General features: G+C 42.8%; 1 protein-coding gene across 1 annotated transcript in view; it reads right to left on the reverse strand.

Annotated features, from left to right (window-relative positions):
* The window catches only part of PKP4 (plakophilin 4), a 75349-nt gene that overhangs the window by 8106 nt on the left and 39545 nt on the right, over positions 1-27698 (reverse strand). Inside the window, 8 exon segments of the mRNA XM_042783718.1 lie at positions 1534-1684; positions 2522-2695; positions 2838-3029; positions 3523-3640; positions 5110-5293; positions 20813-21026; positions 23936-24068; positions 26503-26719. Of these exon segments, the coding sequence (XP_042639652.1) occupies positions 1534-1684; positions 2522-2695; positions 2838-3029; positions 3523-3640; positions 5110-5293; positions 20813-21026; positions 23936-24068; positions 26503-26719 (1383 nt within the window).

The following is a 27698-nucleotide window of genomic DNA, read 5'->3' on the forward strand; positions in this document are numbered from 1 at the left end:
GAAGACATGTATTTGTACATAACAGTGAATAATGAATAAGCTTTACACAAAGCCGTTAGCTATCTATTTGCATACTGTGCCTGAGGGAAAAAAAAAATCTCCAAAAAGTAATTCTACAAACAAAAGGAACAACTTTTCAAACCCACTGGAAAACTACTACCAGTAATGCTGTATACAGTAGCATTGTCACTGCCAATCTTTTAGCAAGCTCATCAACACATGTTTCCATATACCAATTTATATTGTTATTTGTTGGAGTCCCCAGTCTCCTATTTTCTTCAGAGTTTAGAACATGTAAACCCATTATTCCTCTTCGCACCAATGGTAGTAAAGTTGCATAAAAAGATTACTAGCATGGGGTAATTTGTGGCTCACTTCATGTCTCAAAATATTTTATAAAATACTAGTTTCAAAGTGTATCTGGAAAGCCAATAATTATTTCATAGTTAAGGCCTTCACAAGGAGAGGGAACAGGTGTAGAGGTGCATTCCTGAACTGAAACGTTCTGCCAGGAAGGGAGAAAAAAAAATCCTGAAAAGGGAGTATCACATGAGCATGACCTGTATATATGGTTGGTGCTATAGAACAGAATTTCTTTCTTATGTATGTAAAACCTACACTGCAAGAAAACAGGTTCTGAACATCCAAGATGGAAAAGCTTCAGAAATATATAATACAATTCTGTTCACCTGCATTTATGTTTTTGATAATACTGATACTCTTTTCTGTATAAACAGTTGTTACATACTTATCCTATGAGCCTACAGCACAGAAAATGCTTCTGCAACAGAAGTGAAACTCTTTTAGATCATGACATGTATCAGCAGGGTTCATTTAGGCCACAGCAGCCTGAAGCTGAGGGTTAGGCACGTTCAACACTTGCCATAATAGACTGAGATTCCTGATCAAGGCAGGAAAAATGTTTGGGTTTTTATAAAATGCTAGATGAAAAAGGCACAGATGAATGCTTAAAGTATTAAATATTAAAACTGACAAAAGGGCAGCAGTAAGTTTTTTGAGCAAGCACCTCTGTTGATTACTTAATTCAAAGACACATATATACTGCTCTAGGTCTGAGTTTTCGTGGAAATATTTTACTAGGAGAGGATTTCTTCCTCTCTCCCTATCCAATACCATTAAATAATTTACTGAGGTACCGGCAGCGTAGCTGTCCTATCCTCTTAGAATATGTAAGGGACCTTGAAACCCTCTGAGGTTACTGCTTAGCTCCAAGGAGAGCTGTGCTTTCCATCCTATTTTGTAATGACAGTTTCCTGTCCAGTTTAGTTTAGCTGATGTGACTTCCATCCATTGTAAAGAGATTGCCATGCAAGGTGGCTACAGGCAAACTAAAATGTCACCATTACTGTGAAAAGCTACTGCTGTCGGAAGGATTAACTTCTGTGACACCACTGACGTGATACAGTAAAATCAAGGATGCTCTTCCTCCTGGTGGAATCTCAGCCTGCTATTTTTTCGATACAAGGTCTGACAGGCGGTAATCGTGCTTTCGGAGCACAGTTCTGTACGTACCAATGAGCTCCTTATTACGGACGTCTAACGCCATATTCCTTAAGGCAGTTGCCACAGATGAAACAACTCTATCATTATCCATTCTCAGCAGCTCCACGAGGATTGGTAGTCCTTTTTCTTTTCTTACAGCAGCTCGAATGTACGCTGCGAACTGTAATGAAACTCCAGTTATTCCAAATCTACTACAACATTCCGACTGAAATAATCCCTTACTAGACTGTAATTCCTCAGTACGCTAGGGGACATTTTCCAAAGAAGAGATGTCATGTTAAATGCATACCTTTTCTAATATTATAAAGGGTTGGCTCTTTGTTGTTTTTCACTCATTCCTCTTGCAAAGCAATGTTTAAAAGAGTTGTCTGACAGACAAAACACCTTAATAGATGACAAATTATTGAAAGGGAACAGGGCTTTTGTTTTTAGAAAGACTAATTTTATAATGGACATAAAATGAAAAAGTCTTAGCTGTTCTTCTGCAAGCAAAGGAAGCAATTAATGTTGGGGTTTTTTCACTCTCTCCAGGACAAATATGTAACGTTAATAAAGCGTTCTTGCGTGGTGTTTCTGTAACATACTATATGCAAGGGCCACAAGCAAGAATGGATGGAAATAAATAAAATAAAATAGGGCAAAACATTTTATTTATGCTGGTCTTATTTTGCCAGTACCTTCCCACCAGAATGCACAGCTAGAAGATGCTAGATTATTATTTTGGCCTGATATGCACTGGAAGAAAGCTTTTTCTGGTTATTTAGAATAAATGCTACCAGTTTCAAGGCCAGTTTCCATATTGCTCTGCCTGTCTACCACTCCTGTCACTGCTTTTCACTGTGGAAATCACATTACTGCAGCATGAGAGCACTAACGATATACACTAGAGAGAGATGCTCAGATGCATACTAGAAAATTACATGTTCCTTCCAAACAGGCTGCAGAATCTTATTAAAAAAACCTCCCAAACTAGGAGGAAGGGCAGGAACTGACATACCTTCCAGTTGCCGGCAGAAAGATTCTGGAGAGATCCTGCAGAGCCCTCTAGAGTGGCCGGATTGGAGCTTTCTGCCAGAAGCGTTAGGTATGGCTTTACCACAGACGGGTGCCACAGCATTTCCACCCCTTTGGGAGACTTGGAAAATCCTGGTATAGGGCCAACTCCATCCCACTGAGAAATAAACATACCTTTGTAACTACATGAAACCTCTGTATTTGCATTCCAAATATGATAGTTTTCCTTCAAGTTATGTACTGCCCCCATTATTAGCTAAACTAGTTGATGTATTTGTAATACAAGGAAAACAGCAAACCTGATCCTCCTGTGAAGTTTTTTTTTTCTTCTTCTTTTTTTTCCCCCAGCAACTTGGCTCTGAATCTTTGCTAGGTGATTCTTTTCCTAACAAGTCATCCAATTCATTGATTCCTAGCAGACGTGCCTGAGGTACCTCCAGCTCCAAACGGTAAGAAAGGTTTCTCAAGGTACACACACAGTTTTCCACGGTCTGAAGCCAAACCATAAAGATGTCATGTAATTAGTTACTTTCTTACATAGTGATAAAGCAAACCAAACAAGTCAAGTAGAGGTGAAAAGGCATTTGGAGCACAAGCACTAAATTCTAATTCTGGGCCTTGAGCATTGCTTTGTGTGTTTCTCCGGGAAAACCGCGATCTTTCTCCTGATATCCTCAAATATGAAAACATTTGTAACAGTAATCTCTACTATAGTGACATACTTGTTAGTATTCTGAAAATAAAAAGCACAAGGGCTTATTATTATTTATCAAAGAATGAATACTTCAACACTGATGAAAAGCACAGAACAAGTTACACTGTGCTATTCAACAGAATTTGATTGAGCATCAGTACACTGGGGTTGGGAGAGAAGACCAGTTGAGCTGAGCACGTGGCGGTGCTATTGTACTATACAAGCCCCAAAAGATCCTATCGGACGTACACTTTAGCACTAAAAGTCACTTAGATGAAACATGCACACACCTTGCTGTCATAATCTGATGTGTTCACACACGTGTGGATCACGTAGAGCAGAGAATCCACCAGTCCCTCGCAAGACCTCATCTGCTTCCGGGCCTCCTCACCCGCGGAGCTCAGATTCCTACAGGGTTGCAGTGACAAAGGAACGCGGCGTGTTCACAGACAGACATACGGACAATCATTTTATGAAACAGCTTGCAAAAGCTTTTTATACAGCTGGCCGGTAAGGGAGATTTTAAAAGCAAACGCACCATTTCATGCAGCAACCCACCCCCAATTCTTACAAAAGATAAATACGATTCAAAACTGTAATTTCAAGATAGCATTGACACACTGACAAAACCTGCCAGAAGTAGAACCCCCTTCCCACAGGCTTCTCCATTTCAAGCCCAAATCTATGGCTTGCCTGTGCTGTAGAATAGATTACTGAGCTTCTCTGTGCTGGAAATACCTTTTGTTGCCTTTTTTAAATTGGATCCATTCAGTGATCTGTTCTGTGGTGCAGCCTCATTAACATTTGTAACAGTGCTACACAGACAACAGACAGAAGTATAAATGTATAAATCAGGGTGTAGGGAAAGGAAAAGGCTGCACTGGGCTTTAGAATATGCAAAGGGTGTAGACAAATATTTGCCTTCAAGGCCACCATACTGCAAAACCCGAGACTTCCACTGTGCCTAGATGCACACTGAAAATGGTACCGCTGCTAAAAACCGCCACCGTGCCCGTCCCTAGAGCTGCTTTTTCTCTGGCCGTCATGTGTGCACCACTATGCCAGTACAGCTCTGTGTTCAAAAGCAGGGTAAAGCTCCTCATCTTGAAAAACAGCCGAATGGACAACAAAGAAGTAGTTTATGAAAAGATTCTGAAGTTTAGAAGGGTTACCAGCAAATAAAAAGTAATTCCGGTTGTGTTTAAACACAACAGCCTTACCCTGCTGTTTAATCGAACACAGTTTGAAATCTAATAAATTAAAAATATAAGCAAACCTACAAATGAACAGAAATAGCTAATACACAAACCCTGGCCTCTGAATTCTCTTTTCAGTTATTTTAGTTTTGCCTTTTATTATTCGGAATAATTTTTTTTCTTCTTACTGCTGTTTGGGAAATACACAAAGGGAACAGTCCAACACTTCCCTACTGATATGTATGCATATACAAACATAATTATTTAAATGTATACAGTAATAATAATAATGAAAAAAAATCACCAAACGCACAATTTTTTCCCTAAGTAGTATTTGTAAGCCCTACACCAATACAAAAATTGCAGTAATTGACAGGGAAAAAGTGCAATGATCTTAATTTATAAAAAACCCAAACAAACAAACAAAAAAAAAACCCAAAAAACCCACCAACCAAAATTTAACCACTAGCCATTATAGTTAGCATCTCTTAGTGACTTTGTACTTTTTGTATTTTTTCTAATATGAAAAAAAAAAACAGGTGCAAAACTGCCTAAATGATAAAACTATATGTAATTTACAGAGTGAAACAACTCTTTTGTCTTAAAAATTACAGTATAAAAAGGACCTGTTGGATAACATGATTATGCTGTAACTGGGAGTCTTCTCGAACAGCAAATTACCTCAGGCATCCTGTAGTATTGCGTAGAACTAGGGAAGTCTGAAATTTAATTTTATGATCATCATCAAAGGAAGAACTGTTCCATCCGGAATGCGGCACTATCACAGTGTTTGTCAGTGTTGACAGAGCATCTCTAATGATTGTCATCTTTACTGCATCGCATGAAGACAAGTTCCAGAGAACCCCTTAAGAAAAGATTTCCATTGCAGTAGTCAGAAAAGACTTGGCAAACAAATGTAAGGCAACATTAACAACTTAAAAGACATGACTTTAAACAGGAGAGAGATAATTTACCTATGCAAAACCAAAAGAAACATAATTAGTCTTCAACGTAACTTTAATATCATTCCAACATTATTGGTCAGTTAGTGGTCAGCAAAGCTGCCGTTTCACTTTACAGACTGAAATTAGTATCTCCAGACTTCGGACCCTAACGTATTCAGCAGCATTCCCTCCAGCTGCCAGGCTGCTGTGTAAGCTCCCTGATGGCAGAGCTGGAATGCGAGGTGACAACAGCAAGAACCCTAACAGATCAGCGCCTAGGTCTCCCACCATACTGAGAAGGAAAAAACGTGTATCAGTGAGCAAATCCTCTTTTCTTATGGGAACATACTCAGCAGAATAGGCCCTGACTGACAGGAGATGTCCCTTCCCTTCTTCCTGGGGTGCAGCTCGTTCTGCTGCCTGGCAGGAGCGGTGGGTCCCCACTGCACTACTGGACTCTAGAGGAATACTCCCTACAAGCACAAAACTCATCCCGTTTGCAAAACACCTTTCCATCTTTCTGCAACATACGTGCCTCGAGCTCACTCTCTCTCTCAACACTGGTATCTTTCTTCGACACCTAAAGATCAATCCCCTACTGACTACCTGCAGGGGGAAAAAACATCCGTCTTTTTTTTTTCGTAGTCTGCCAGGCAACATGCCGACTCGGTGCAGGCTGGTGTGAACGCGCCTTGGCAGACACCTCTGTTCCTAATGAGGTCAGTAGCGGACCTGCCAGATTAACTGGGCACAAAACATCACAGAAAACAAAGAATGAAAGTCGTTTCATCCTTTACTATTAACTAGAGTTCTGTTGATGTCCGTCATCTATGTGCACGCTCGTAGGCGCGCACGCAGCCACTGCAGCTGGCGTGGAGGGGGCACCCCTGGCACCGCTTCCCGCGCGCCCCGCAGGGACGGCGCCCTGCACCCGCCACCAGTCGCTTTCTCCCCGAGGAGAATTCCAGTGTAGAAGGAAAGGTGAGAACATCTACATGACCAGAACAAGTCTCTCCGAAGCAAGCTGCTGTGGGTAACCCCCGCTCCAGTAACCGTTCGCAGGGGCACCACAACCATGGGTGACCATCAGCAGAAAGCTCCGGACGCGCTGAGGTTGTGCGGAGGAGGTCACTGCTGGAACTGCCGCTGCTCTGCCCAGAGACATGTGTCATGCTTCGTGCTCCAGGCAACGGAACAGCCTTCAGGGGAAGGGCAACTAAACCTCACCACTGGAAGTGCTCCTTACGTGTGCCACTGAAACCGCATGCCCTCTGAGAGCGCATACCCTGACCCCTAGGGGCCTTCTCATTTGTTGCCTCATTAGTTCTAGCCAGTCGGCAGCCTGAGATGAGAAGGCATATTTATCAGAAGAGATAAGGCATTTTTCTGAACTCTTCATCCTATTCAAAAAAAGGCATGAACATCTGACCTCCAAAAGGGTGAGTCTTCAACAACCCTGTAAGAAAGAGGTTTGGGAGAGGGAAGAAAACAGATCATTATCTGGATTTATATGAAACTTGGAGATTAAAGTTACAAAGTACTTCTTAAAAGGGCACATGGAAGAGATCTGGCAATATTCTTGAGAGAGAGATTGGAAATCTCTACAACTCTGCAGGCGGAAGTTAACAGCTAAAAGGAAGGTCATAAGAATACAAGAGCAAAAATGAAGCCAGAAGAAATCAGATCTATGGATGTCACGATGGAAAGATCATCAGTATTTTGCAAACACGAGGTTTTGTGAAAAAATTTCTGAAAAAATGACAAAGAAGGTAGGGTGGCAGATGGGTGGAAGCCATTAAGGAGTTTTCAGTAAAGGTCCCAAGTGTGTGACACGATGTGATTGTAGATCAGGCAGAACCTGGAAAGCCAGTATCTAAAAAGAAGGAATGCAAGATGAACAGTGGAGGGGGAATATGGTTCTGGTTTTGTTGTTTTACTTTTTTTCCCAATGATAAACATGGGAAGAATGCTCTGCACTGATATTACTGCCTTCTCGCATCGTAGGCCTGGGATATCAGATACTTAAGTGCAGAGCTGAACATATAAGAGCTAATGTAAAAATCCTACAGAAAATTTCTTCCTGGAAATTATGGCAAGCAGCCTAGAATATTTTACATGCACCCATTAGCCAAATGAAACTGCTATCAATCTTTCCTCCTCAGGCAGAGTTCTATAGCTCCCCACTCTGTCGAATCTTCTAATGTGACATTCAGATACAAAAGCATGAGATCGGACATAAGTTATGAGCAGAACTGTATATGCAAGTAATACACTAAACGCGACATTTAATGATCTTTTTCATCATGAAACACAGCTTAAAGTCCATCTACATTCTCACCAGGTACTCATATTACTTTAAATATTTTCCTCACATTCGGTATTTTGCTAATTGTAAAGTAGCATGACTGTGTACCCTCAGCAAAAAGCGTTAAACAGCATTTCCACAGTAGCCCAACAAAACTGCTACTATCAAAAATAGAGTTTTCAGTTTGACTAGATCTTAAACATTTAGTTTCATCAGAAATAAATTTTGGGGGGACAAGGCAGTAAACATTACAAGAGTTAACAATGATAAAGTTTGTAAGACAGCAAAAGTTCTTAATACCGCCACACAAGAGTAAGAAAGAAAAATCTTTGCATGAAACATCCTGTCTCTACAGTAAAAAATCGAAGGGGGGGCTCCATGGGGGAGTATATCCATGAGAAGATTTATGACTGTCTTGATTTCTAGTTGTGACACAGGCAGCCAATGCACTTAACGAGTCATACAGAGCTTCCTAGAGATGCCTATCTCTGCGGTTCAGTTCACGCACAAAGATAACTTGAATGTTTGGATGAAGCCTAGGGTCGCTACCTTGGCTGTCCTCAAATACCCCAACTTCCTTCAGCAGCTCCCCTACCTGGGAAACAGACGTTTTGGCAATTAGACAAAGATTGTACAATGAACTCTCCTAAGAGCCGAAACACCCTCACAAACCTTTTTGCTGCCCTTTCTAAATCAAAGGTATAGTCATGTGATGGTGGTTGCGTCAATAGAAAGCAGAATGAGCCCAAGCTTCGGGCTGGGACTGTTTTGATCATCTCCTTACACTGACTTCCCCGAAGATAACTAAAAACCTCTTAAACTCAGAAGGTTCATGTTGTTGGAATCTAAACTAGGATATCTATCTTTTTAAATGCAAGAAACCACTGCATCACTGCTGAAGAATCCAGGTGTGGTTTTACTAAGTCACAAGTGAGACAGATAAAAGGATCCCTTTCAAGTTTGGCCTTTTGTTGTCGCTGTGCATTAGCTGGCCGAGAGCTGGGGAGCAGCCCTGCAGAAGGGGATCTGGGGGTGCTGGCGGGCAGCAGCTCAGCAGGAGCCGGCACTCAGGGGCTCTGGCTTCGCCTCCTTTGGAAGAGGCCGAGGGGCGACCTCCCTGCTGCCCGCAGCTCCCTGAGGAGGGGCCGTGGGGAGGGCGGTGCTGAGCTCTTCTCCCTGGGCTCCAGGGACAGCACGGCCGGGAACGGCTCCAGGCTGTGGCCGGGGAGGCTCAGACTGGACAGGAGGGAGCGTTTCCTTCCCGAGAGGGTGGTCAAACACTGAAACAGGCTTCCTGGGGAGGGGGTCGATGCCCCGTGCCTGTCAGTCTTTAAGAGGCATTTGGACAATGCTCTTAGCAAGATGCTTTAACTTTTGCTCAGTCCTGAATTGGTCAGGCCGTTGGACCAGATGATTGTTGCAGGTCCCTTCCAGCTGAAATAGTCTGTTCTGTTCTCTCAGGGATGGGCCTGTGTGTGGTACACACTGAAGTCACTGGTTCCCTGGATGGGGCAAGGGACTGACTTGCATGAGCTGAACTCCTAGCCACCTCACAACAGAGCTTTTAATTAATTGGTGCAGAACCTCTCGGGAATTTTTGGACTGTCCTGAACATCTGCCCCAGTCAGCTCCTGCTATGCCTAGACCATTTTTTTGTGTTTTAATGTATTGATTAATACCACGGGTGAAGAACCTGGTTATTCCAGAGACTGCCCTATGCTGATCCTGTTACAGCGCTGGCTAAATAGTGTATATCAGAGACACTTGTAAATAGTCCATAGAAACAGCATCTGCAAAAACAGTCACGTAACACAGTTTTCTGAATATGATTAAACTACATACAAAACATCTCCTAGCTATCTTACGATGATCAATAGCAATGGATCATGCATACACTGGAGAGATCTCGTAGGACCATGCAACAGTTGGATATAAGAACTCAGCAGAACATCAATTCGGGGAGCTGATGCAGCTAAAATGCCGCTGCAAGGACTCCTGCAACAGGGGCTCTTGACACCATCTGGAAGTGACAAACCACTCTGTTCAAGTGATCTGCTTCCCCGGGTATTACCATTATGCTGAGACCCCAAAAAGCTAGGTGGCTGGTTGGTTGGTTGTTTTCAAAACAGACCGGCTGTGAAGGTCCCTACAGGAAGCAAATGTTGCGGGGTGCCCGTGCTGTCTGCTCCCTGTTCCTCGGAGCTGTCCCACTGACTCTGCTGGGACTCTCACTCCTCCCTCTGCCTGCGACAACTCGCTGTCAACAACCTCTTCCCAACTGATCCAGTCTTCTGAAAAGGGACTGGATATGCAACCAAGAACAAATAAACCAAACCTACTGTCTGTTCCAACACAAACTTTTGAAGACTGCAAAGAATACATGCCCAACTGCTTTATTTTTTCCTGTTCTTCATTCCACCTATTTATTACACTCATCGTGGTGTTCACGTATCCTCTTCCCACAGTTCCCAATCCTCCCCAAATGACGACAGAAATCTGACAGCTGACCTCGGAGCTGCTCTTTTCCCCTTCCCAACTCCAGGCTCTTCCATAGAATTTTTTCCAGCCTGGCACACGATGGCAAACCCCCAACTCTTCCCCACCAGGTTTGTTTCTCCTGCTCTCTGCTTTCTGTGCTCAACAGCTGATGTACAACACAAGTGCGTCTTCTCCAACAGAAGCAGCAGTTGCTTTTAGGAGGAAGAGGTCACCCCCTCACAAACCCGAGCGGGTCCCCGGCACCTCGGCAGCACTTGCCCTTCGAGCCCTCCTGCCAGCAGCCGCGGGGCCGCAGACGGGAGCGGGTGCGGGCAGAGCTCTGGGGGGGCAGGCGCAGCCCCTCGGGCCGCAGCACGCGGGGGGCTTCCTCTGTGACCCAACACCTCAGTAACGTCTTGGCTTGCGACGGGACTTCTGGCTTGTACCCACTGTCCGGCTCCTTTTTAAATCACCCACTATTTCACAGAAATACTACTTCCGTGAAAATTATACATTTCCTTCCAATAGTTTGACATGGACAAAATAATAAATTAATCTGTAAACAGCAAAAAGCGGGTTCTCATTCACAGTCTGATAATCTTGAGGAACTAAAGAGGAGAAATCTACAACAAGAGATATGTTAAAATGTTGAGGGATCCTTGACGTTTTTAATACCACCACAGACCCATTTTAGAGCCACGTTAAAAGCATCATTTATGACTTTTCACTCTGGCTCCTGTACAGCAAGACTTCCAGTAACAAAAGAGAATTGATTACAAACTGGGAAGTAAAAAAATTACTTTTAAAAAAGGTACTCTTTAAAGTTGTGTTGTGTAGCATTTTTTCCTGAAAGTTTTGAGTGATTCTCACAAATTGTTTACGGCTTCACCAAACTACGTATTGCATTACATTTACACACACAAAATAAGCTAAAGTTTACAGATTCTTCAGGTTTAGCAGCCTGATTACATACAGCAAGCTATTTCAAATACATATTAAATTTCATACCATAAATCTCTTCTGTGACTATATGCCCTCACTAAAGAAAAGTACTTAATGGGTAACAAACAGTGAGAAATCTAACTGCTCCACTGGCCTATAGCTTCTGAAACCGCATCTCATGCAATTTGTGATGCAAACTAGAAATTAGATCTCACCTAAACCCTCCCCGCCCCCCAAACATTTGTTTTAAAGCAAGTTATGCAAGAGAAAAATGCTATTTTGAGTCTGAGACGTCCATTAGTTACCTAACACATGCAGGAAATCAGCACGCTGGATGCGGTGTGACCCACCTGTGAAAGCGTTACTGGGTGGTTACTCGGGCAGGGGTGAATCTCTCAGCCTTGCCACGTGTAACCGCCTTGAGATACGTACTGGCCACCGTACAGCTCGTGACAACGCCGGAGCCGGCGGCCGCCCTCAGGCCAAGGTGCCGCAGGATGCTGCGCTCCCGCCCGGGACACCGCAGCCCTGGCGCCGGGGGCACGGGCCGCCCCGGGGACGGGGGCACGGGGGGACGGGCCGCCCCGGGGACGGGGGGACGGGGCACGGGCCGCCCCGGGGACGGGGGGACGGGGCACGGGCCGCCCCGGGGACAGGGGGACGGGCCGCCCCGGGGACGGGGGGACGGGGCACGGGCCGTCCCGGGGACGGGGGGATGGGGCACGGACCGCCCCGGGGATGGGGGGACGGGGCACGGGCCGCCCCGGGGACAGGGGCACGGGGCACGGGCCGCCCCGGGGACGGGGGGACGGGGCACAGGCCACCCCGGCGTGCCTGCTGAGGAGCACAGCAGCTCCAGCACTTGCCAAGACACTGGCAGAGGACAGGCAGCAGCAGGCCACCGCCACACGCGGGCACCGCAGCACCAAGGGAAGAGACCAGCTCGACCGTCTCCCTAAAGTCGATCCCGCCGAGCGGCCCGTTGAACTCTCGCAAATACCAAGTTGTCCGCGAGGATCAGCCTGGGACTGTTTGAAGGGCAAATCACCAGAGTTCCACCGCGTCCCCGTGTCAAAACCTGCCCAGAAGCTGGACGCTCAAGGAGGGAGCTTAATTAAATGATTAATGGCTTATTACCCCCGTGTTCATTACGAGAGGGCAAAAGCTTTCACCAGGACACTCCATTTCTTAATTTGGGAGAAGTCTTCAGCTATTTATTGTACAAAGTGGACCTGTGTATTACACAGCCCTCTAGTCTGTGTGTTAAAAATGTGAATACAGTCTGATTATTTGCAGAGTGCTTATTTTAAGATAATTGGGACCAAATTTAGTGCTTATTAGAAATAAACCCTGAAGGCAAAGGCAGTTATAATTTGGGAAGTTTCCATCCAAAGCTAAGGAAAATGGTGGTAGGAGATGGTACAATGCTGTATTGAGGCAAGGTCTAAAAGACTTCTGAGATTACAGTATAATTTTGTATGTCATTTAAATAACAGTGCCTTTTTATTCCTCATTGTTGTGGAGGTACACTTAAAAGCAAGTATTTTACTGTTACAGAATCATCTGCCAAAGCCCAAAGAGACAGTTTGAAACTGAGAGGATGAATTTCCAAATATTTACTTTTCAACAGCTATTCGCTGCCATGTCCATCATTCTGGAAGACTGGTGACCCTGCCATTCACAAGCGCCCTGTGTAGCGGGAGGAGTGCCAAGTCCTTGCACCTACCGAAGCAGAACCCTATTGTCCCAGCATCTCTGGGCTTAGGAGGAGAGGAACTTCAGCCTGCTACTCATGTAACACTTTGGTTTGTGTAAGCTCAACTGATTGCTTCAGACGGCCTGATGTTCCTTGCTTAGTCCGTGAATATACTATAAAATACAGCAGAAAAATCACAAACCACTATTAGTGCTTGACATTGCCTAGAGGCAAGGAAAACCTGAGAAGGCTGAAGTTCAGAAGATACCAGCATTACCAGTCGTGGATAATTCTAATGGTGGAAGGAAATCAGCAGTAACAGCAGCAGGGAAAGAAAAAAAAATAAAAAAAAAAATCAGCAAGCTTTGCACGGGAGTTTAAAATGCCGTATGAAAAAGCTTCCTTAGTTCTAATAAAAAGCAGGTCTTTTTATTTACTTTTTTTGATCAGGGATTGCCTGCCCTATTTTTGCCTAAAGTTCTGACCCCTGCAGCTCTCAGATAACCACGCTAAAACAATATTTCTGTGAACACCATCCAAAATAATCCTACTCAGGAAATTAAAATAAGTAGCATGATAAAGTTGAGAGCCTTATCTACAGGAAAATCTGCAGTTGCTACCATTGACAAAGCTGCTTTGGTATTAGCAACGGTTGGACATTTTTGTCATTAAATTTATTTTAGGCAAGACAGAAAATTTACCTTGACCTTTGCATCTAAAGTGACAGGGAACACAAATCTTTAACCAACACAAAACCCCATCTCCATAGTTTTATCCAGTCGTTTAGACTGACTGGTTTGTAAGAAAAAAAATGCAAACAACATTTAAGAAATATGTATGCCTTCTCAACAATGAAGAAACTTTCCAGGTCATATTTAATATTACCTATTATAGAAAAAACCTCAGATGTCTGGCATCCCCATACTCTGAACATATCTGGAGGTTCAAAGGATGTGGTGAGGAAATGTCTTCCAGTCACGTCCAGAGGTCAAACTGCACGTGCCAGCTACGGCACTCCCTGAGACACCAGTGGGTGCTGAACAGCTCATCTACCTGTATGCAGAGAAGACGACTTGGGCGAACGTCTGTGAGGACGGTACAGGCTTGAGTTAACTCGTACAATGTAGAAACAAAAAAGACCTCAAGACTTAGGCAGAAAGGATCAAATTTTGTCCTGGAAATGTGATCCAGACAAGGCGATATAGAGGTAGAATGAAATAAAATCCAGAACGGGGACATCTAGGGAACACAGGTAGTCTGGAATCTATAAAGGCAAATTTAATGTGATTGCATTTAGGGTACTGCAATTTTTTTAAATCAAATCCTGCTGCACGTAGATAGGTCACAGAAATACTGAAAAATCAACTGCATTTTCATAATTTTCCACAGGGTACTTTAAGCTGGGGAGAAACCGTTTACGAAGAACTGTCTTTCCAACGCACTAGAGCACCAGTGTGTTTCCACACGCCCCTTGCCGCACGCCGTGCCCTGGGGTGGCGCGGGTGCAAGCAGCGTGTAGGCAGGTGGGCCCGGGACCGCTCTCGGGGGTCAGGAGCGGCACCGCGCCCGTGGCCCCGCGGCGCTGCCCAGAGGCGGGCAGCGCGCTACTTCCCGTCTGCAAGGGTCACGATTCGGCCTCTCAGCAACTGCAGTAGCCGAAGGGAAAAGCGCAGCTCTGCGTTCTTGTAACGCACACCCACTGGCACCTCAGCTCGGAAAGGCTGGGTGCCCAATGCTGTTGTGCTCTGTAAATCGCAGCAATCTGTTTGTTTCTATTCCCAGTATAAACCAAAGCAACACTACGGTTCGTTGTGTCGACACAGGGAGCTCCGTGGAGATGAAGCCTATCTTGTGTTACTGTTGAAACACACTGGTGTCGTACACCTCTCAAAAAATATATGGACATTTTCTTTCGATACCTTTAGCATTCCTCTGCTAGTCCTATTCTAACACCAGTGTCTTTAGGCAAACAATTGAACGGACTCATTAGACAATTTGATGTCTCCTTCATTGCAATTACAAATCCTGAAATAAAAGGTTATACGATTACTTTGTACAAATTCATTACATCTATTAAAGGTTCAATATGTGCTTTTCAATAACAAGCCATTTTAGATGTGCAGTTAATAATACTACTCTGAAAGCTGACATCAGGTAAGACTGAAATTGAGTTCCGAAACATCCTCATGTAAAAATCCTAAAAATACAGCAATCCAGATTTATCTGCTTGTAAGGAAACAAATGTAAGTTTCTATCTAAACTTTCCAAATACAATAATGAAAGCACTAGAACTAGCGTAAATATGGAAAAAACAGTGCCATGGTTTTTAACATCACCCACCACCTCCAATACAAAGTTCTCTCTAAAATTGCTGGGAATTACTCATGAGCAACATACTCAAGCATTCAAACTGATAGTCTTCTATATAATTAAAAGAAATTGTACTTAGAACTCCACTCACTGATTAATCAATGCAGTAAGCGTCATCTCCTATACTAAAGTATGGAAAAAGACTAGCATTGCAATAGCACAAGCATAGTGCTCTTTCATTTGCTTCACAAATGGGAGCATCAGCTGAAAACTAACTGCAAAGTATGTAACACAGAGTAGAAACTAATAGTGAAGTAGATCACAGTTGATCTTCCTGAAACACAAAAGCGGGAAACTAAGGGATACGAGACTTCACTGGCATTTTTCTACCATTATGTGGTAAGGCATGTGGAATCCAGAAGACAGTGCAATAGCAAGACATCCCGTGTAAGTATTTATTAATTAATATAAAAGTTAATAGCTTGTTAGGTAAAGTTTCTCAGATTTACCAGAGTTTTGCTGTTGCAGACTGTAAGCACCTCATGAAATACAAGGTTTTCTTTTTATTGATCTTTAAAGGACAATGCCTATCACAGTAATGCTGCTTGAAGTCTTGGGGCCCGGGTGCAAGAAAACCAGTAGATGCCCCTTTACAGAAACATAACGACCCCTGAAACCTAACTGCATCAAGCGCCAGCTACTTCACTGACAAATCAATTTCCTTCACAATAAAGAATTTTCTATCCACTTCTGGACTGAGCTTGGACAAGACTAGTTAGCTTTTGTAACAACAACAACTAAGCAGGCAAGATAAAGAATTCTGTTTAGGTCTTTAGCCAGTTTACTACCAGTTGCTGGGATGGGTAGAAGAGCCGCAATCTGTCAGCAGAACTTTGGCTTCATCCTCCTCGCTGCTCATCACAACCAGGCCGGGGCCGGAGGAGCCTGCTGGTCCTTAGCAGCTCTCTGGATGACGGGCTGGCAGCGCTTCTCACCTGAGAAGCTGCTGCATGGAAAGTACGTCCTAACCTCTCCTGGCCCCAACGTCATCTCCTCAGGGAAAAATATTTAAGACAACTGTGTATCGACTCTTCTACTGTACAAAATTTTGGTATTTATTCATAATGCTTCTGGACTTGGATCTGTGTCAGTATTTTCAGGTGACAGATCTGCCTTTTCCAGTAGATAGCAATGAAGTGTGAGGATAATTAAAAGCTACCTTCCCTCTGATTCAGTAGCTTTTAGCGTTGTAAGGGTTTCCTTTTGTTGGCTTGTTCCTACTGGTTACAGGTTCAGTACTGAATTGCTTACACTACTGACGTAACTTATGCAACTGTAATAGGATTGTAAAATAACTGCTCTGTCCAGAAATCCCTTAGGCGGTAACTCTTCAAAGCTTTAGTTTGTTACCTAATTCAGAGAACACATGAATGTATGTGGTAAGCCAGCAATTTCATAACAATGTCTGTGTCTCCAGTCAAGGGCTTTAGCTGTTAAAAGTCAAGCTTAAGCCGTAGGGTAAAAACCAAAAGAAAACAAAGCAAACAAACAAAGACCCCAAAACCATGCAGATAAAATTTCTGGATGGGAAAGAGAAGAGTATGATTTGCTCATTCCTTGCTGACTGGCTTTGTATTCTGGGGTGCTGCGGCGGCTCAACTATTCATGGAACTATGGCATTACCAATGTTAAAGAAATCTGTTTATCCTCTGTGTCCAGCTGCATTTTTTTCATGCTTTATTTTGGTTTTGATTCTTGGCACTGTAATCCAGATTTGTAAGACCCTAGATGAGTTTACTGCAATGAACTCCACTGCCACTGCCCACATTGGGTAGCGTTAACCAAATGGGTAGCAGGTTTATTAAGATTTCTTCAGCAGCTGCACCAGCTCGAGGGCCACTGCTGACCACAGATAACCATACGCTACCTCTGCAGGTTCTACACAGTTGATCACAAGGTACTTTGGGTTGTATACAGAGTAGAATTGGGGTAAATATTATAGTAACATGAAAGTTGTGAAAGGGAACTATACCCGTTTCACAGAATGCTTAGTTTGCACAATTCTGTGGGACTCGGCAGCTATTTCTGTACCTTCTCAAAAGTTACCTCAGGTTGCCTGGCACTGCAGAACCCTGCATCCCTCTTCCAAAAATACACAAGCAACAGCGCACAGTGTCAACTGGAACAAGAGTGCAATCTCTCAATGATGACACTGTGTACACAAAAGATCGTGCTGCTGGGCAGAGAACAGCATTTCTCAACTGAACTGGCTGAGGTAGTACTAATTTGAAGAAATAAACTATGAAGAATTGCCAGGACCATCAACAACCACCTCCTTCCCCTTTAAGGGGAGAGCTTTACCGTACAGCTAAGCGAGTGATTAATCGTTGCTGGAATTTGTGCTCATTCCTCCTTCCTCCCAGCTAGACAACCGTCCCGCTCCCTCAAGTTCAGCACTGTCGCTTGCTTGACCTTCCAGGGAGGAATCCTGAGAGAAACCCAACCGTTCCGAAGAGCGGATCTGAGGCCTCTCCCCGGGGAGGGCACGCTTTGGGGCTTAGCTCTGCTGCTGAAGATCTGATGAAAATCAAGAAACCGTTCTATTAATGTAGGCATCTGACTTGCTTTCTCTGGAAAACTTGCAGTAGTGGAGTACACCAACGTTCTGTGCATTTTAACATATTAAAGGACTGCTTCTGAGGGTCTGTTGCCCGGGTTCAAGAACAGGCGCGTTTTGATTTCTCCCTCACAGCCAGCCTTCTGCTGTACAAGCCTTCCAAGACCTGAGATGCTGAGACCCACAGCCGGATTCCAGGCTGAGCGGACGGCCGGGTGCGCGCGTCCCGAGAGCGCAAACCCCGGCACGTCCCGCCCGGCGCCCGGCGGCTCGCGCAGCCCCGCGGGCCCCGGCCGCGCTCCTGCTGCCTCGTGCCGGCGCTCTGCTGGCACGCGGAGAGCAGGGGCCTCCAGAAAGTGCTGGGCTGAAACCCACTGACATGTGTTGCAGGTACCAAAAAAAGTCATTTCCCTTCTAAGGGCTCTGTGGCCGGCGAGCGCAGGACAGCGAGGCCGCCGCGGGTCAGCAGCGACAGAAACGGCAGGCGGCTGGAGCACGCTCTGCGAGGAGCCATCCTCCTCCGACGCATTCCAACCTCCAGCTTTTAAAGGCTTTTTATCCTGAAGTATTACTTCATTTTCATGTAACGATTATGAAAAGTGATCTAGCGCATTTTATTTTCCGAATAATCTATAGCCATTAAAAAGATGACTTGCTTCCCTCTTAAAACATTCTTCTGGTTTTGCAAGTATGCTTTCTGTATTTTTCACTGTAACTTTCTATTCAGTTTCCACTTCTTTATCTCTCTGCATTTCAATCTTGTCATTTCAGTTACTGCTAATTAAATATAGACCCCAGTATTCCTACTGTCTTCTAATGCCTCTAAAACATGTTTGTGCAATTAAACCCTCCCCCAGTATGCTAGCTTTTCAAACTAATCGTAGTTAATCTTAAGGGCACATTCCCAAATTATTTCTGAGGTTAAAAGACTGCTTTTGACTAAATAATTCCTCACAAATTTTATATAAATGAATTAATGTGAAACATATCTATACAGATTGCAAGAATTCTGTTATTCTGATTTCACTTATCTGGGATAATGGAGTTCTCATCTGTTCAACCGCATATTAAAGCAAACTGGACGAATCTCACTTGCCATGACAGCAGATATACCTGTTATCTTTCACCGAAAATTGATACTGCTAATAATGAAAGCATAATTCATTTAGTAAGGAAGAAAGACCATCCTCAGGAAAAAGAAAAGTACTGTACTTCATTAAGAACCGTTACACCGGAAAATCCATTTTATATGAAAAATTATGAATAAACGATAGCAGTAACGAATAGTGCTAATTTTAAACCCGACATCAGACATACAGGGTTTCTAGTGGTGCAGATTGATACTAATTTATCTGTATTTAATCCAGGAATCTAGTAAACTGGGTATGGTTGGCTAGCTTTAGTTCTGACAGAGGCGGGGTTTTTTAATTATTAGACAAATAATCATTGAATCTTTTCCACTTTTTTCTTTATATTGCTATTTATAGAAGGCATTTAAAAATTTCTAAGCTTTGAAGGTCTGCTGCAGATCCTTCTCAAGCATTCAGCACTGGTCTAACTCTAACAGAAGTCAATGCCACTGGCTTAACCAGAAGACAATTGGGTCAAAACTTTCCATTTCATTGTAGCTAGTTAAAAAAAAAATATAAAAATGTCTGTGTTAGAGTCCCTTTTTCTGAAGTAGTCATCTTTTAATTACCATATTTACTTGAAAAATCCTTTTACTTACAGATGATGTGGTATATCCTTTTTGAAGGATAACAGTGTAGGTTGTGGGGTTTTTGTGTTTTGGGTTTTTTTTGGTTTTGGTTTGTTTTTTTTTTGTTTTGTTTTTTTTTTGTTTTGTTGTTTGTTTTTTTTTTTTTTTAATAGTGACTAAATACCTTCTATAATTAAGAATTTGGCTTCGGCTTTGTCTTTGTAATCATCCCTAACACCTTAAAAGCACGAGTAATTAAGATGCATAAAACAGACAATGCAGCTAATGAGTAATTCTAGTTTTAAGTATTCCATCTACATAACCTCTTAAGGAGAAAACTGCATCCTACAGAGAACATGAAAGCTGCAGGTTATCTTAGTGCTTGCGTATGTAGAAAATAGCCTGCATATGAACTTAAATGCTTTGGATATACTCTGTACAGAGTCCTTTCTCTACTTAATAGCTTTTCTAAACAAGGAAATAACTTGAAAAGGTTCCCAGTGTGACACCTCTGTTACCTCTAACTTGAGCGCTGTTGTGCAGCTTTGCTTACCAGGTAAGTGCTTCAGCTTCATAGCTGGACAAAATCAAATGAGGGAGCCACTAAAACTCGAAAGAGGCACTGTTTAAAGAAAGTGAAAACTCTGCTTTTTTCTATACTCTCTCATTTTTCAATCCACTAAAACCTTCACAGACAAATCGCTCCCATACTAAGGAAGAGATAGCAGATGTATGCGGTACCCAACAAGCCCACCACGTTTTGATGGAAATGGAGCTCCTTCATCTGTTAGAACTACAAATCGTTTTTTATTTCTGCACTTGCTGTCTGTACCAAGTAGGTTCATGGGTAATAAGCTAAATCTGCTACCTCACACTCAAAGAGACAGGAGTGTGCACAGCGTCATTTGCCATGACTCTACCAGCAGCCTGGGCACTGAGATGCATCTATAATTTGCATACCTGCAATTTTCTGTCTGTACTTCAACACACATTTGCACAGTTTGGGCCCATCTTACGAATTCTGCAAGATCTTATTCAAAACTGTTCTCAGTAATGACAAAAAAGAGCACGTAATAAAAAAAATGTTAGGAGCCAATAAAGAAATACCTACCCAAGACCTAGCTGCGTGTGTAGTTAAATCACACCAGGGGAAAACTTACCCTAAGTGGAGCTTTAGTACAACTACCTCAAGATTTATTTCTTCCAGTGAATCTATACTCCTATGCTAATACTTTAACTGTCAGTGAAGTGATTTTGCATTCACAAAACATACCAACGCACAAATAAAAATCCAGTCAATATACTCAGTTCCAGTCACCAGTTATTCCAGTCTTGTCTACTTCAGAAAAATAACCTGTTTACAGTTCCCTGCTTGTTTCTATTCAGAACTTACCTGTTACAAGCTCTTTTATTTCAGCATCAACAGATTTTCTCAACAACCGTAAAAGGGCAGGTATCCCACCAACATTCTTCATTGCTATTTTGTTTTCATCAGTAGACTTCCCGTAAACAAGGTTTCTCAGTGCGCCGCAAGCATTCTTCTGAACTTCCAGGACTCTGTGGTCCAGGAGATCAACCAGGTGCTTGATTCCTCCCAGCCTACACACCTGGAAAACGGAATGTCGGGAACATCAGCACCCACTGATTTCACCCGCTTCACTCTACAGATTTAAATGGCTTTTATTTTTATAGAAACAGTACAATCCATTCTGCTTCAAGAAGAAATACGGTTTGTAAACCTTAACTTGACTGTCACACTGCAATGAAAATTCCCATGAACCACTCGCATCCTTGTTGGAAAGGCTGATGGACATTTCCAGTCAGTTGCTGTGTTCGGAGAAGAACTGTTACTGCTAAAGTTTTCTTTCCCAGTAATGCAGTTTTTAAAGTGATTTCCTATACCTCAGAACATCTGTTTAGGGAATATTAGAAACCAGAAGTTGCAAAGATTTAAATGCCAACTTTTACACTTAGCTACCACACACACAAATCAGTTCAAATTAGCATATATCCAGTCCTGCTGGCATTCTTTTTAAAAGGAAGGTCTACCCTAGAGAAATTTTGTAAAACAAAAAGCAATTTTTATATTGTTTGCTTTAAAGCAGGTTAGTTGAACTTTATTGTGTATTTTTAAAAAATTTTAACATTGTGTTTTGACATCTCATTTCCATGTAGGACTTTTCTTTGTTCACAATAACTCGCAGAAATTATAAAAGATTAAAGTATTTTAGAATTCTGTAATATTTAATAAATAAAAAATATTTTGAAGAGATAAGTAGTATTACTTACAAGATTTAACATTAATTTTAAATTAAAAATGATCACCAAAAGGCTACCACAATATTTTCTGTGAACCGTTTTAAAAAATACGAGCTATTCTGCAATATGAGATTGGTCTATTATAACCTGTTGTTATTTTAGCACAGCACAGTAACTTCTGTGCTACAGAATATGCCTAATGAAGTTGGCAGAGGGTCTCTTTAAAAACACCATACCTACAGCAGCTAAACTGCTGCTGCCCTAAGGAGAAGCTGCCACGGTGAAGAGATACACGGTCATCCCTGAACACTTTGCTTACCCAGGATGTGTTCCGGGCCGCTTGGCAGAGATGTAAAGCGTAGCAGTCCTAGGGATTCTCTAGTTCAGCTTTAAAAGCACTTTCGGAGGTCCCTCTGCTATCCTAACCTGTATAACAATTCATTCTGGGTAGTTCCATAGCTAATTTAAACGGTAAGGATTCCCCCTGACAACAAGTAGTTTCCTGGGCTTACCTTCAGGGTTTCGGAATGCAAGCATTCTAGTTCATTTTGACAGACTTTTAATATCCTCCATAGTCTACCAAATTAACCTGGTCTGTACCACAGCAATAAAACAATAAATTTAAATAATGAATGAAAATACAAAAGCAGCCCTCGAATAAGGTTTTACTGGATTTGGCCCTAAAACAGTTATGATCCTTTCCTATTCCAAATAGTTTCTCGTGCCAGCCTCTGCTGTGAAGGGAACGTGAACTGCAACTTTCCTGTGGCCGCAGATACCGCCGTGTCCAGAACTCGCTGACCCCCCCCCCCATCCCAACCCGAGGGAGAGCTGCTGCTCGAGAGGCGGAGAGCCTCATCAGGAACCCCCAACCCAAGGCTCCTTTTCCCAAGAGCACAGGAAGACTCTTCTCTTGGAAGCCAGACAATCGCGCTCTGTCTGTCACCATATTCTAAGAATTTCTAACAGATGATTATTCCTAGTCAAAAGAAGTAACTGCCAGTACATCAATCTTCTCTGCTTGCACAGGAGAAATTTTCTGTTCCAAAACTCCATACACTTATGTGGCTACGTTTACAGTCGTGTCTGACTGCTGTAAGTCACCTGGTCTTCTGAGTCAAGAAGATGACTTTTTTCTTTCGGTAAGGTTTTATGAGCTTGATTGTACGGCATAATATGTCTGCAATCCTTTACACCAGAAGTGATTTAAAAACATATCAAATATTTCTAATGCTAAGTGGGGCAAACAACTGAGACACCACTTCATATATGACATACAAGTCAGCACCACATTCAAATTCTGCTTTAACTTTGACATGTTTCTTTTGGTTTTGTGTACTTTTCAGAAGATGAAAGCAGACATTCCGTAATTTCTAAAAAAAAAATATTCTGTAATACTGAAAATGGAAACAGTGATGAAGCACGAGGTCTCCTATCGATGAGCATGTGCAGACAAGTAATATCGCAAGAATTCCTAAATAAGCTGCCGTATCCCTTATAAAATAGCAAGGCTACCTTATGAATCTGTCTACACCTGATTATCACTGCAATCTTTACCAGAACATCAGAACCACCACCATCTTTTCATCTGCTGTCCAGCAACACTGAATTATGTTGGGCTATCTTCTTATAAAAGTTGCACCAACATTTTATTATCAGAAATAATGTTTATACTGAAAATAACACGTAACACACACATACATGACATGAACAAAAAAGCAAATTCCTTCAGATCAAGAGCTCATAGCTGCTCTGCAAAAAGCGCAGCTCTTCAAATGCAAACAGTTTCCAGAAATTTCAACAGTAATCTGAATTTTCACTCAGACGTATCCTCCCTTCCACATCATTTTGACATAAACCCTGTATATATCTCTAGGGTTCGATTTCTTTTCTTTGCTTGACAGCTCACCCTTCCCTACGATGCCTTAAAAATAGCTTCATCAGAACCAGTGGAAAGCCTTCCAGAAATCTTGTTTTTCTTCGTCTCCAGTCATAAACCGGTTACACGAAAGCAGGCTCTGGTAAACATACTTTACAGTTCTGCCAGATTACACCACTTGAATGTAAAATATAAAACATTCACGTGTGTGCCATCATACACACCTAGGTACTTCAATATTATCATATATCCGGTACAAACGGAAACACGAAGGGGTCCAAAATACTGCGTTCTGATGACAACAGCCCCAAAGAGAGGCGAGATGTCTAGTTTTCGGTTTCCCGTCTCCCAGGAAGGGGAAGGCTGTGAGTACAGTACCTCCGTCTTGACTTTGTTATCCCCGAAGCACAAGTGCTGGAGGTAGGCGGCGGCGTTCGCCTGCACCGACGGGAACTGGTGCTGCAGCATGTGAATGACCTCCGGCAGCTCTGGATCTCGCCAGGCAAACTCCCTTCGGTAGACGGACACGGTCAAGAGAAGGCATTAGTTAGAGGTGAACGTTTATTCACTACGGAGAATTACTAGAGCGTCTTAAGTGTTTTTCAACAGTTCTGGTTTTGCTCTGGAGTATCGGGGCTAGGAGGAAAACCAGGCATATTAGAGCAACTGTGAGCCACATCACCTTTCAGTCTTCCCATTGGAAAAGGACGCTTTATACCTTGCGTGTTATATAGCACAGTCATTCATCACACAAACGTAGAGACACTACAGTTATACCAACTCAAACACCGCAACCTACATAAATCTCCCCAAACTTAAATATATGATGCAGCAGATCCCCACTTAACAATGCCACTCAGGGGCATCTCTTCCACAGAACATTTATTTTCTCAGAGCTCAATGTTCTTCCTAGTCTGAAGTCAATTATACTTCAACAAAAGCTGCACAGCCTGAAATTTCATCATGATGATCCGATGAGGGAAGTTTGCATAATTTGAGTCATGCAGGGATCGCAAACTTAAAACTATTAAAATCAAATCTCCTTCATTAAAAAAATGATTTTGCACAGACAAATCCTGGAGAAGTCATTAAACATACCCATGCCCAATTCACAGATTTAGAAATATACTCATTAATACTTGCTGGGCTATCTTTCTTCCATAAAGGAAGATTGGGGAGGGAGGGGGAAATAGATTCTAAGTTTTCCCATGCTCAAAAATCCAAGTAAATTTTTTTTTAAAAGGATGTTCCAAGAACAGTCTCTAGGGAGCTATTCAAAGGCCAACGCTCGCCCGGCCAGCCGGGTCTCCCCAGGATTCCTACAGTCACCAAAAAGGTAAAGTTCAGTTATGTGCCTACTTTCAACTGCTCAGCAACTTAGAGGTTCATTTCTCCATACTAATGACAGGGAGAACTTAGGGAGAACTGCCTTTCTAATAAAACTAGTAGCTTTCTGAACTCTCCCTCACCCTTACTCCAGGGCGATGGTTTCAAGTAGCCCGGTCTGAGGCTGCTGTAACACACTAACCTAACCCCTAACCTCTGCAGTAGCATGACAGGCAAATCGGAACCAGAAGCAGATTAAAAGGTAAGGTAAATCTATTCCACTGTGAAATTACAAGATAAGAAGATGCATCAGCAATGAAAACTGAGTCAGAACTTCTTTAAAGCTCCTTGGTATGAATGTGAAGCACCTCTGCCCATAAGTAACTTTTCTTGTAAGCCATGCTGGCAGAGCCTGGCAGTAGCATGCGACTAGCAAGCATTACTACTTAGGGGTAAGGGTACCCTGGTAACATCATTCAGATGAACGCACCGTTCAGTTAAATGAAATTTATCCAATCTCTCCATATCTATTAAAAAAATAAATACACTGATTTCCACTAATGAATGGAACAAGGGAATCTATTAAAAACGGTGCTTTTATTTTCTAGACTGAAGGATAGGGCCAATCTCGGAAACAACGGAATCACGCGATGAGCCTTCTGTAATGCAGAAAACCCAAAGATTTCAGTGTAAGGCTCCAGCCTGACCAGAGCTACCAGCTCTTTCTTTTCCAAGTCGATTTGGTGCCCCACCGTTTCCACGTGAAAGGCGCTGGGGGCACCGCGGGGGCCACGTGCTCCAGGACGGGCTGGCTCAGCTCCCAGCTGGTTCGACACCTGCGGCGCGGGCGGCGCGCCGCCGGGGCAGGGCTGGGCGCCGCCTGGGCGCACCGGCAACCCGCGGCCGGGCTGGGATCCCTTCTGAGCGCACGCCCGCGTGGGGACAAGCAGCCCCAGAAACCCCGCCGAGCTTTGCACCCACTGGGCTTTGATACTCCCACTTTAAAATGCAAGGTTTTAATGAACGGTGTCTCTAATAAACTGTCATGATAACGTTAGGCTCGCCACGTGCCCACGCTGCGTGCAAACATTTACAACGCCAAGCTAGCAACTACTTTAAAAATGTGAATGGATGCGCTTTCAAAATGGTACATTTATACATCATTTTAGAACTTACGTTGTTTTGAAATTAAAAACTCACTGAAATAAATTAAGCACGTACTTTCTAGTTTTCAAACGCCGATTCCCATTCCCATAAAGAGAAAACTTACTACAATATTACAGGTTGCTCTGTAGAGTTACTCAAAGATATTTGGAATAATCCAGTCAATTCTCATGAAAGTTGTATTTCCTGTAATAACTTCCACATGAAAATAAACGTGGAAGAAAAATGCAATAGTAACTAACTGCATAAAAGTTGCTCTTTCTCACTGTAACAAGCCGACTGCATCTATTACTTTGGCTGCAAAGGAATAGATCTGAGTGTCTTAATTAGTCACGGTTGTTTAAACAACGTAAAACTGGGACATGCACAACCAAGTGCCCTATATATTCAAGGAATGTATTAAAAATCTTATTACAGCAAACATGCGTGATCCTCGGAAGCGGAAATGGACTTGCCTGGGGTCCTTCTGAATGCTGTCTATGGATGGGGAGCGCGGGGTCCCGTCGTCGGCGGGCGCCGCGGGCTGCAGCCTGTTGTAGCTGGGCTCTGACAGCCGGTACTGCACTGACCTGTAGGGCTCCGCATAGGTAGCCGTGGTGCTCAGGGCGTAATTATTTCTTTGGTATGTGAGTGTGCTACGCTGACTGGATGATCTTTGCAGATTGCCGACTCCTGCAATAAAATCAGTATGAAAACAACACACTAGGTAACAAATCTCTACTGAAGAGGCAACACGTGGTTAAAAGTGCAATAAAAAAAAAAAAAAAAAGTCAGTCTTAAAAACATGTGTCATGCTCAGTGTTGAAAGCTATCACTAGAGTTAAGGGAGCAATTACTCGATGTCCCAGGGAAGAGAGAGAGGTTAGTGACAGAACAAAAGGGCTGGTGGAACCAGGCTTACGCCTCAGCTTGCCTCAACAAGTATTTAAAGTAAGGAACGCATCTTGTGCCATCAAGCAGAAATCAGGATGCAAAATGTTTTCAAGGCTTACAATAAAATTCAATAACTAACAGTAACATCAATTTGCCAACGTTCCTAAAAAGAAAAAGTAAGCAAATAAAAAAATCCATATAGTTTATATGGTATTTTCCTTTTCTCAACGACACATACATTTTCCCTGACAAAAAGCTAACAAGAGGATGATTTCAAGGTTTAAGCTGATCATTTCAAAACAAGGAACACACTTCTTCCTGCCGTAACAGAGCTGTTGTGGCAGCTTTCGTTCTTCCAAGGTAAGTGATATTAGGTAGACAAGTTAACAGAGAATTCCAGTTTCTAGTTGTATCTCCCTCATCCTGACACACTTAGTTTCTTTTTCTAGGTTGTAGAAGACAGGAGAATTGCAAAAACTGTTGTCTCCTTCAACATTCCCTACTCAGTACTTCAGTTACTTTAAAAAACATGGAAAACCAATTTTCAATTGCGTGAAAACATGACATATGAATTGGCTGCTTCTCTAGGAATATTTTCAGAGAGTTACTTAGTTAAGTCACTCTAGTATTTTGAGAGTTTTCGGAAATTATTCCACTATACAAATTATTAATCAACCTTAAAGAACAAACTGCACTGCGATCTCTATTACATTTGTCTTTACAGAAAATCAGTTCTAATACTCATCTAATGCCTATGTGCCTCATATATATGAGTAGC

Source organism: Tyto alba, unplaced genomic scaffold, assembly GCF_018691265.1.
Source record: "Tyto alba isolate M040663 unplaced genomic scaffold, T.alba_DEE_v4.0 Super-Scaffold_7, whole genome shotgun sequence".
In the NCBI taxonomy this organism is placed as follows: Eukaryota; Metazoa; Chordata; class Aves; order Strigiformes; family Tytonidae; genus Tyto; species Tyto alba.